The 12,051-nt window shown below is 42.3% G+C and overlaps 1 protein-coding gene across 4 annotated transcripts in view; it reads left to right on the forward strand.

Annotated features, from left to right (window-relative positions):
- Positions 1-12,051, forward strand: part of LOC104152982 (transportin-1) — a 72,267-nt gene that overhangs the window by 9,102 nt on the left and 51,114 nt on the right. The window contains exons 2-5 of one of the 4 annotated variants that reach the window (XM_068927149.1): positions 5,641-5,715; positions 7,854-8,040; positions 8,232-8,345; positions 11,715-11,790. In XM_068927149.1, the coding sequence (XP_068783250.1) occupies positions 8,241-8,345; positions 11,715-11,790 (181 nt within the window). In that variant the 5' untranslated portion in view covers positions 5,641-5,715; positions 7,854-8,040; positions 8,232-8,240. The remainder of the gene's footprint in view (positions 1-5,640; positions 5,716-7,853; positions 8,041-8,231; positions 8,346-11,714; positions 11,791-12,051) is intronic. The other 3 variants (XM_068927150.1, XM_068927148.1, XM_068927147.1) reach the window with 3 other exon arrangements.

The raw sequence follows: 12,051 nt of genomic DNA on the forward strand, positions 1-12,051 counted from the left end.
TGATCTGATGCAAATAATGTAGAATAACTAATTTTAATAATAATTTTAATCAGAAAGCTAAAAAGCTTAATATTGTGTGTTTGGTTTTAATCTTACTTTACATCTGTAGCTTTTATCTTCCTCAGTAATAACATGCTCATCTCATTTATGCATCAAAACATACTTGAAAATAAATATTGCATTTGTCTTGTATTTGTTACTCCTTTCTATTAGCAAAAGGGCCACTATACCCTTACAGGTTTCCATTTAGTATTTAATTAGATTCCTAATTTGTACATTTTTATCATGAAAAAAAATCAGTGATGCTTCTCTTTGTGTTTAAACGCTCTTTATGTACAACTACTTTTTAACTTTTTTGGTTCAAGTATCTTAATTATGTTGGATAAATAATTTATCAATACATGTTTTGTATTTAAAATTGGTTTATTAAAGTACATATTAACTGTAGGTAGAGAACTGATGATTGATTTATTTTGGTTCATCATGGAACTGAATTTAAAAGTTAAGTTTTGGAAACAGAGATAGCCACTTAGACTTTAAAGGCTTTTTAAAATAACTGTTCATAATTTTAAAGAAGTAATATACTCTTTTGAGAGCCAAGAACTTCCCAAAAGTTGTTACTACCCTGCAATGAGGCCTACTGTCCTTCACATTTGTTGTGGTGTATTTTTTCTTTATTGTCTGAGCAGGATACTTTTTTCCTCTCTGAAAGCCTTTGAAAAAGGAAAAGAGAGACATGCCACACGCATGGCAAAGGCCCTGTCTATCACAGCTGAACTGCTGTCTGTCTGTGACGGCCGGAACAGCCTCAAGTACAACGTACCATGGACTCTCTCATTCCCTGACTTTCCTTCCTGGGCTCTCGGGGTTAGGGCTGCTTTTTTTGAACATGTAACAAGAAGAGATAGGAATCTTATCTTATTTTTTACTAACCCCGTTTAGTTGACAAGGATGAAAAAGTAATTGAACAAAAGTAAAAGTTAGAATTTCAGGAACAGCATCTTTTTCCTCATAGTGTTCTGTCATACTCATTCATGGATGTGCCTTTTTTCCAGCTGTAATTTCTTTTTAAATTGTTGCTGCCACTTCTCTCGGGTATTTCCAAGAGTCATGGTGTTGAGCTATTAATGAGGGACAGGCTCAAAAGCTATGTAAAATGTTGCTGTCATCTCCTTCTTAGGACATCCTGAACTACCAATTACAGAATCCCAAATCCAACTAAAATCCAACTCAAATCTTGCCGTGGACACCAGCTACTGTGCCTCCTACAGCTAAGAGAGGGAAACGTTGCTATTTCTTAAACAGGGAGTTGAATAGGTTCGTATGCACCTGATAATCTTGGTATGCTTGAAAGATTTAAGCTGACAGAAAGCACACCCTGAATTACACACATGCAATTTGACAATAGAGACTCAAATAAGACTCTGAACCTTCAAGAATTACTCCCACTTTCGAATGCCCACTTACTGCTTTACAGAAAGTTTGGCCTATTAACAATGAATGAGGTTTGTTACCTAGGGCAGAGCTTTTCAGTTTGAATTCCTAGTCCTTAGTTATCCTTTATTTTCCGTTTCTACAAAAAACCATTTCGTGCTAGGCAATTAAAGAGGCTCAAATCTCAAATGCTTTGTTTAGGAGATCTAGGTAGACTACTCTAGAATTTGGAGAAAGAAGCTTTTTTTCCTGGGGGAGAAAAAAGTGAGTTATGCTATTTTAAATTTCGGATGATGGATCTGATATCTTCTGTCAGATTCAGCAGGCAATGATTTTCTCCAACAGCCCTTCATTCAGTTTCAGATGGGTTTATTACTGTTAGCATTAAGCACATATGCTACTGTATTAATATATATTCAGACAACAGGAAGTGTATGTGATTACAGTGGGGCAAATCATTAACGATACAAGATCTTTCCATTTGGTATCTCTACAATAAGGTGAATCTTTTTAAAAAAAAAAAAAAAAGCAGAAATAAAATAACAAGCACATTTGAAAAGACACTGCATCCATTTATATCTTTGAGAAGATTAGTTGATCCGAGGCATTTTAAATAAAATCTTTACAGTTTTGCACTAGGCCTACCACTTACTCAGTAAGCTAGACTTTTTAATGAATTAGAGTAGTGTTTCATCCTATCAAAATAGAATTCAGAGTGTTCCAGCTCATTTCGAAACTAGTGGAAGCTTAATACTTTTCTGCAGTTGATAATGCCAAGTATCTAATTGAATCCAACAAGTACAGCAGACTTGGTTTTCCCTTCTGACTTCCCTTTGTGTGCTATGTGGTGGTGTTTGTAAGACTTAATTTGCATTAAGTCTTAATTAAATATTCCACAACACATCTAACACTGTGCACTGTCGCCCATCCTCCATCTTATCTGTAACGGTGTGGTGGTTTTACCCCTTAGTATATATGGAAGCTATATTGCTCTGCTCTTTCTCCTATGCTTCTGGATACCTGAGGAGCAATTGGAAGGTTGTTAGATTTTAAAAAAGGAACAATTACTTCTGTCTACTACTACTACTGTCTGTGTAAAGAGTGGAATTACAAACTGTCAGGTTATCATGCATAATATTTCATCTGCCCCGTAGGGTCCTACAGTGCAGACTTTTATGGACTTCATCTGTAAAAATAAACAAATCCTGCTCCTCACTTTTGAGACAAGGAGCTATGGACAGTGATGTTACAACATGAGCCACGTGTTTTCTCATGAGCAAGTCTAGCAGATTTCCTAAGCAGATAACTCATTGTAACTGCAGGTACTCCCAGAAAAAATCCATCATCATCATTCCACAGAGAGCAAGTCACATTACAGATTTATTTGCCTCCAATACTGAAACGTCCAGTGTTCCAGGAAATTTGAATTTAGCTTCATTGCAAGATGTCATGCTATGGGCTCAATGGCACACAGACAGAATTTTCTAGCGTGATATGCAACATAAGACAAAAACAGTTGTAGCTAGAGTTGTCTCAAGAGGTTAGGAAGATAACATACTTTCTCCTAATGTTTCTTCAGCTTCTTGTTCTACTCCTCTGCTCTTCTTATATGAGCCATTATAGTAAGAGTGATGGTCAGATAATTGTATCCAAACCTGAAATTGTGTTATCTGAAAGCCCATATGTGTGTGCAGCTTTGAATGTTGATTGCTCCTCCTAGATAGAAGAAATTCGTCTATAAAACAGAATTACTTGTAAGAATAACTTAAGCCTATAAATTAAGCAGATTCTCAGTTTGGTATCTTCCACACAATTTTTTACTTGATTCTGAGGCCTACCATTGTACCTTGGATCGTGCTGGACTTGTTTTACAGTCCAGTCCACTACATGGATTTTCTATAGATACTGTCTTTTTCAATGTCAGGAGATGACAAAAAGCTGACTAACTCTTAAAAGGTTTGTTGCATGCTTAGTTACCAGAAAGAGATCCCACTCCTGCATATGGGTACTTCATGCCATCTGTGCAAACCTTATGATGAAGTCCTGTGCTCAACTTTTTTGGAATATTTACATAATTTCACTTTCAACAGTGAAATTAGTTACTTTTGTATTAGTGAGAAAGCATATAGCCTTTTATAGTCAATATCTTTATATAACTCTCCACAAACATAAAGCAATTTTGAGACTCCATCTTAAATATTAGTCTTGTGTCATATGGCTGAACTCTGGAAGACTACAATGGATGTTTTAGAATGGAGTCTCCTTTGATATTTTGGATGTGAAGACTACCAGTATTTTTTAAGTGAAAGCTTAGGGCATGTCTTCAGGCAGAAGGCCTTGCAAAATAATCTAGTTAATAGCTATTCTGCATGAGCTCCTTTGTGCAGAAACATTTATTCTGTGTAATGAGAGGTTTTTTTTTTTCTGCTTAGCTTAATCCATGTCATTCTCAGCCTGAAATAAGAGGTTTATACAGAGAGCTATTAGGGAATATCAGTTATTTTCTCTGTGTATAGAAAATTTCTATACATAGAGATATGGAGAGACACTATAAACAGTCTGCAATACATGCAAGCCTGGAATATCCTTACAATGCATTGGATGATTGCCCATTATTAAATACCAATTTTACAGATAGTAGTGCTAGTACTTTGTGACGAGAAGGAAGGTGGCTCATTAGAATTCTCTCTCAAAAAGAAAAAAAAAATCTAATGCTGCTGATGTAGTAAAACTAAAGAGAGGGAAAATTTTTGTAAATGCTAAAGTGGCTAGAACTGCTTGTCTAAAAATTATTCTGAAATGAGGACAAATTTGAGGATTAATTTTGTTTAGAGAATAATTATTTGAAACTAATTTCTAAATTGCTAGAAAAGCTTCAGCAATAAGGTGTACTTCTCAAAGATGCAGCTTGGAGACTATGGCATTTGAGAGATGGGACATCATCCCAGTATTCACATCTCTTCTGGCTGGATGTTAATAGGGTTTTGCACCAGAGGCTCCCATGTCTGTTATCAGTGCACTGAAACTGCTGGAGGGGTGGGAAAAATAGATTCTGTCATAAGTCTCCAAACTATTGGTGCATCTGCGTTTGTATAAAATATTTAAATATGAACTGGTAATAATTATATGGGGAGCTGATTAGGAAACGTAGTTTTTAGGGTGGTTTAACACTGGAACAGGTTGCCCAGAGAGGCTGTGGAGCCTCCATCCTTGGAGGTACTGAAAACCCAACTGGACAATGCCCTGAGCAACCTGCTCTAGCTGATCCTTCTTGAGCAGGGGGACTCCAGAGGTCCCTTCCAACCTCAAGTATTTTGTGATTCTGTGATTCTGGTTCCCATTAATATCTTTTTATAATGCAGTGAAAAATAAGTCAACAGGAGAGATTAAAAAATCTAGTGTAATATGATGGTAAGGACACTTTCCTGAATGATTTGGATTCATCGTGCTCAGGAAGAAGCAAGGTTTGAACCCTGTCTTGTAAATGCAGAGCTAGTACTCTAGTGGATTTTGAATGAGTTAGTTTTACAAATTTTAGCCGTTCCTGTCATCTCCTTGTATGACAAATGCCTGAAATGTGTCCTTTCAGGTTGTTCTGGTGGGTCATTCTGAGGGAAAAAGGGAAGAGACTATCGACAACAAGACCAAAAACATACAATTCCCCTTGCTCTGGGCTCAGGTGGAAACTCAAGCTAAACAAGGCAAGGTTTGTGGAGAGCAAAGTGAAGTGAAGATAAATTGACTGGTTTGTTTGGTTTTTTTGGTAATCTTTTTGAAAATTATGTCCTATGTGATACGGATAGATTCTGGCTAGGCTGTGACATCTGAAGCCTAGACAATAGAGAAATGAAAGGTTAACCTGTGTAAGCCTCTTGTCTTTAATGGACTTATTTCTTCCTAACATTTATAGATGCAGTGTTCCAAATTTGTTTCTGGTGCATCTACTGATTGAGTGGGATGAATTAGGCCATCATATGTTTGGGTGGGTAGCTTTTGTGCTTCTGCCAGGTACACGAGTCCCAATTCCTTTCTACGCAAGAGGCTTGTTGCTTGAGGGAAACATATACTAGGAAACAAAGAAGCAAAGAATACAGAAAGAAGCAGCTTTTTTCGACTTCTCCACTGTATGTTCTGTTCTTTTCAATCTGAATTTTTTTCTTGACTAATTCAGTTAAATTATTTCCCCCTCTCTTATTTCCTCAACAGATTTTAAAGGATTAGAGATGGGTAAGAACAATGTCAAGGTGGTGGTCAAGAAGAGAAGGTATCCAGCAAGATTAGGTACCTGCTTTGATTTCTATATATTTTCAGCAGTTCCTAGTTGCAAAGGATGCTGTATGGAATCTAAGGAGGAACCAACCTGGAGAAGGATTGAAAGAAGCCTTTGGATAGTCCACCAATTGCGCAGGCCCCCATTCCTACTCTAGTTTGTAGGCCTCTGTCTCTCTTTTCCAGTGCAGTAAGATTTTACAGGGATTTAGTTCTGGCCATGTTCATGGAAGGGAAACGTGTTGCAGTTTTTCTTACTTATGGATCCATGGCCTGCTTCTCTTCCTGCCTTTTCCTGTTCTGTCCCTCAGCCTTCCTTTCTGGTCTCCTCCCTTGTTTCTCATATCTAAACATAACTTTCGTCTAGTGCACTTTCTAACTTGATTTCCTAATAAAATTAGACAAACGTAATCCCTGTCTCGTAACTTTTGAATAACAACTTTTGATGCTCTTCATCATTTTCAACTGAATTTGACAGTGGGTTTGAAGTCTCAAAGATTATTAATAGAGTTTCTAAAAGCTTTATGTAAGGCAGCAGTTAAAGGAATGAGATACAAATTAGCACTTTCTAGATCTGCCTGGTCTCATGTCTTATCTGCTCCAGCTGTGTAGGTGTCACTATGGAGAGCTTTCCCGTCCACGTGTTGTGAGCCAGGAACATAGATTTTAATGGCCTAGGTCTGGCTAACGCAGATCTTTTGCTTGACGCCATTCTGTACTAGAAGAGAAACTGGTGGAAGTTCCCACCCTTCATGAAAATCTCGCATAGCCTTTGTGCCAATCCTTTCCTAGTTACTGGTAGCAAGCCTTCACCCTCCTATCGTACTGACTCCAACTGTTAGGCGTTTCACTAGTGTATGCTCTCAAGAGGTGAGATACTTTTGCAGTCTCTCTTCCAGGCACCCTTTGATGACTATGGCAATTGCCAGAACAGAAGGGATTAAGAAGTGTGTCCTTTTTTTTTTTTAAGCTATTTTTGTTCTTTCATTGATTCTATTCTCTTCCCTGCTCTGCTGCAGACTTCATTGCTATTTAGCTGTTTCTTGCTTCTTATTTCAGTATACATGCCTTCCTGATTCATTAGGTACTCTTTTTCACTATCCTCATTATCCAGATATTATGTATATTATATATCATTATGTATATTACAAATATACTGTCTTGTCTTCCTAGTAGCTTACTACCTTGTGACACTTCCCTTGCTGTTTGCTGGAGACTATGCTATGCATGCCAGTTTTCGCTCCTTCTACAATAGTGGTGGCCCACAGTAATGAAGGGAAGGCGGGCTCAGGACGCTTCTTAGCAGCTGAGACTGGACAACAGCCTGTAACTTAAATGCTTATCTAATTGAAAGTGGTGGGGAGGTGAGATCAAGAGCCCTGTAGCAAATAACCTGGGGCCCACCTGTGGGAGTCACTAATACTCCTTGTCTGAGATGCCTCTGAAGAGTTAGGACTGTAAATGTGTGGCATCCATACCTGGCACTGGGCTGCGGCAGAGGAAGCAGAAAGCGGGACTAGTTTTCTGTTAGAGAAGTGGGATGCTTACAAACACAGTGACTAAAAATAAGAATGTAAAAGCTAAGGAATTACTGTTTTTCGTTTTCATATTTTAGAACAGTTTCGAGCAGTATGTGTTTTTGTTTTGTCCATTAACATACATTAAGTATATATAAAATAGCTATATGAAAATATATAACAGCTCTGTGTGTGTGTGTATAGCTTTTTTTGACCTGAGATCTCCTCAGATATATTTTTGATACTGAGGATATGTAATAGGTATTCAAAGTAGGGGGTTTTTTGATTCCCCCCCTCCCCCGCATTTCTTGTGTGGTCGGTACTATTCCCATGAAAGTGAGGCATTCTGAAATCTACGCAGCGTTAAGGCAGCTGGCAGAGGTACCCCGTTCCTAGCTCCTGGGTCGGCGCTTCCCCTCGGGCGGCGGCCCCCGGCCCACTGCCGCCAGGCTCGGGGTGCGGGGCCGCAGCCGGCGCTGCGGCGGGGGCGGGCCGCGGCACGCGTAGCACCGCGCAGCGCCGCGGGCTGTGCGCGGGGCCGGCGCGGCGGGTGGGGGCGGCGGGGCCGGGCGGGAGACGCCCCGCGCCCGCGCCGCTGCTGGACGGGGGGGGGGCGTCTTGTGTCGCCTCCAGGCTCCCGACGCTGAGGGACGCACGAGGCAGAGGCCGGCGGCGGCGGGGCCGAGGCGGCCCGGGAGGGCGGAGGCGCGACCGGCGCTAGGACCCAGGAGGACGCGACGCGGCTCTTAGGGCCAGATTGCAAATTCGCCGTGACTCAGTCTGCTCGGCGCGGCGCACAGCGGGCGGCGGCGGGGAGCAGGTCGGTGCCGTTCGCCTGGCGCCGGGACCGCGGCCGGGCCGGGCCGGGCTCGGGGCGGTTGCGGGGTGCGCGCAGCGTGGGGAGAGCGGGCCGGGCCCCGCGCGGCCCCCTCCCGCCGTCCCTCCCGCCTTCCCCCGGCCTGGGCCTGCCGCGCCGCTGACGGCGGCCGCCTGTTGTCTGGTGTTTTTCAGCGAGCCAAGATGGAGTATGAGTGGAAGCCTGACGAGCAGGGGCTCCAGCAGATCCTGCAGCTGCTCAAGGAGTCCCAGTCCCCGGACACCACCACGCAGAGAGCCGTGCAACAAGTATCCTTGGCTGAGGCCTGCGCCGCGCCGCGCTGCGCCGAGCGGGGCGGGGCGGGGCGGCAGAGGCAGAGCGGGCCGGGGCCGGGGCCGCGGCTGCCGCCAGGCCCGGGCCGGAGCGGGCGCCGGGGAGGCGGTGGGGGCAGCGCGGCCTGCGCTGGGCGGCCGGGCTGGGCCGGGCCGGGCCGGGCCGGGCCTGCCCGCAGCCGCCGCCCGAGCGCGGCGGCCGTGGCGCGGGGTTTGAACGGCGGCGGCTTGTGGGCCGCGGGGTCGCCTTCCCCCGCCGCGGGCACCTGTTGCGAGCCCGGCGCCAAGGGGCGGTTTTTCTTTTTAAAGCCCTGGCCGTGGCGCGGCTGCTTCGGTGTCTGCCACTATACCGGGTTACCCCACGCTGGGCCGCTGCCAGCGCCCAGCCCCCAGGCGCGGCGCGTCGCGGCGGGGCGGGAGCGCGGCCCTCGCCGCCGCGCCATCCCGCCAAGAGGCCGTGCTGCCGCCGCGGGGTGCCGGCAGCCTGCGGCAGGGCCGAGGCGAGGAGCGGCCCGGGCCCGGGCCCGCCGGCGCTGTTCCGGCCTGCGGGTTCAACGCGAAAGCCGGAGCTGGTGGGGGGAGCGCCCGGTGGCGGAGCGGCCGCCTGCGCCCTCCCGCTGGCCTGTTGCCTCTGACAGTGCCCGGCTTCCTGCGTCGTGGGGACGTTGCTGCTGGCCTGGGCGTCCAGCGCTGCTCGTTAAGCTGTTTACAACTGATGCAAGGGGGGGAATCATCTGTATGTGGCTTCTTGTGCTGCTTGCGGTGCACTTCATATTAGCTTTGTGGATTTTTTCATCCCTGAGTTGCGGGAGTGGAGAAATGGCAGGGTTGTGTACAGAACAAAGATCGAGGGAGGAAATTTTTAAATAACACTGTTAGAATCACAAAATCTTTACAAAAAAACCTCTCATCTGCCACCTCTTGCTCCCTGAGCTTACCAAATTGCTGCTTAAGACCCTATGCCTAAATAGGTGTTTAGTATTTCAAATAAAAAAAGTGTTCAGCAACAGTAGCTTAATGGGAAATTGTATTTAAACTTCCATTTCTGATAACTTAGTAGTATCTGTTTAGTTTATTTTGAAATAGCAGCGTACATGCAGGGTAGGCATTGTGAACGTTGTTTTGAAGATGAGTAGGAATTGACTAAAGAAAATGCTATTAACTGGTATCTGAAATTCTTCTTAAATGACACTGGTAACCTGCTGTGCAGTCATACCTGTGTTTTCAAGGAAGTCATCATGTAAAGTCATCTTATGTCTTTTGAGGCTGTTTCCCCAAAACTTTGTGATGACTGTTGTGTTGCAGGATGCTACTTAGTAGCACGTCCAAGCAGGATGGCAATTGATGGTTTCAAATTTAAAGGACTCTTAAGCCACGATTTTATAAGAATATCGGTGTGTTGACTCTCAAGCTTTTTCTCTGATACATTTTTGGCAGATTCAAGTGCTTGTAGCTCAGATATAATAAGGTGGGAAGGACAGGTTAGCCAAAACTCTTTATTAACAAAATTCTGACTCAGTGAGCCTTTCAAATATTAGATATTGAAACTTTTTTTTTTAAAGATAAAGATATTAAACATATCTTGGGGGAGGTAGGGAAAGTAAAACGAATGAAGAAGCAGTAAAGAAAGAATGACCTGTAACGTGTCCTCTGGTTCCTAGAGCAATTAGGTATATTCTAATTAAGTTTCTATTTACTACTGCTCTTTCAGTTCTTTCTACTTGCTTCCACTGCTGCCTCCTATTTGAGCCATAGCAGGTTCATAGTTATTAGTAAAGTCTGTCTGGCTGTTTTGGTGATTATACTTCTGAAGTTGTGGGGGGGGGGGGAAGGGGAATTGAAACTTGCTTCCCTACTTGGCTGTCCTTAAAAAAGCTTTTTGACATGGCACCTTTGACAATTATCTTCAGGTTTATATTGTTTCATTTCTAGGAGCTGCATAGAATACTCTGTATTAATTTCAGTTGCTACAACCATCCTTCTGTTTACATTTGATTTCCTGTGTGTTTCACAGCAAAGGAGCTTAGGGCTGTGATAAGTATACTTTCCTCTTTTACTAAGGAGGGAAGACAGCAGGCTTCTGTAGTAAAGTTACTATTTGAGGCAAGCAACCTAAATATCTAAAAATGGAGTTTTGTAAATTTGTGACGGATGAACTAGACTAGATGAACTGGCTGTTGGTCATTGGAAGGAAGGAGATCTTTTGGAACTGGAAGGGACTTATTGGGCCAGCGAGTGCTAAATAGCTGTATTTGGCTACAGTTTAAATACTTTGAACGCTTAGTGATTCAGCTAAGTAGTCAGTAAAGTAACTGCCTGTGAAGCAAATAATCTTACTTCTTCTGAAAATTGATTTTGCCTAAATAAGTCTTGATTGTTTAAGCCTACCGGATTTCATCCGTGTGGCGGTAACTCAGTGATGACACTGCATGCTTATGACTTAAAATATTATCGCGGAGTAGAAGAATACCAATTAATACTGGAGCACAAAAGCACATTTTAAGGAAAATGGCAAATCACTGTTCTAGCCAAGCAGCAGCAGAATGCTTGCAAATTTGAGCCTGAGGAAATGACACTTTTTATTTAGAAAAACTGTGTACCTTTGTAGCCGTTCAGAAACGTAAGTCTTCCTGCCATCTCCCCAAGCACATAGCAAAGAAGTTGTTATTACTAGTGAGATGCTCATTCAGAGAGCTGATACTGTAGAAAATGGGCATGTATACTGAAACACGGTTTTGTTTAAAATTTTCTTTTAAGTGATGGTGGGTAAGCATAAACTTTGTAGTACAAAGTATCTGACCATTTACGATTAAATGAATTCGTAATACTTAAAGCAGAGGCTGTAGCTAGTTAGCATCCTAAAGAAGTGTGTGTCTAATAGTAAGAAAGCGAGTAGCTTATGAAAATCATGAGTACTTGTGTTTTCATGTTGAAATGCCTTTTTTGTCGGAGAGGAAGCTGTACTGTTGGATTATCTCATTGAATTCCTTAGGTTTGGAATGAAATCCAAAACAGTACAGAGGACTCACTTTTTTTCTTTTTTTTTTTTTTTTTTTTTCTTTGTGACCTTAAAATATTTTTAACAATTTGTTAATGTTTATATCCCTGGATTTTTTTTGTTTTCCAGAATTCAGCATAACTGAAAGATTTTTTTTTTTGCTTGTGTAGTAAAACTACATGAGTTATTTTCAAATAGTTCTTATTCTGTATATTGTGGGCTTATAGTCAGAGCTATTTGAAATGACACTATGAAAATATATAACTTCCTTTAATAGTCCTTATATCCAGAAAGCTGTTTGTGCTGTGTGTAAAGATTCAACTTTCCTTAACAGTTTTTCTCTCCAGAAACTAGAACAACTCAATCAGTATCCGGATTTTAACAACTACCTGATTTTTGTTCTTACAAAGTTAAAGTCTGAAGGTAAGTTCTCGAGGTATTGACTTTTTTTATTATTTATTCTAGATACTTTTTTTAAAAAATCTTGAATTGAGTTTCCTTAGTTTGAAAGAAATAGGGAGCTGATTCTTACAGTCAGTTTCCTGGTTAATCTCCATACACATTTAGAACCTTGTTTACGCTCTCGGATATCCTTCTGGTAAAAGATATCACGATTTACTGTTATCAATAAGTTGTTTCAAGGTCTTGGAATAGGTTCCATTCTGAATGTCCTGTGTAATCTTT

Source organism: Struthio camelus, chromosome Z (genome assembly GCF_040807025.1).
Source record: "Struthio camelus isolate bStrCam1 chromosome Z, bStrCam1.hap1, whole genome shotgun sequence".
NCBI lineage: Eukaryota > Metazoa > Chordata > Aves > Struthioniformes > Struthionidae > Struthio > Struthio camelus.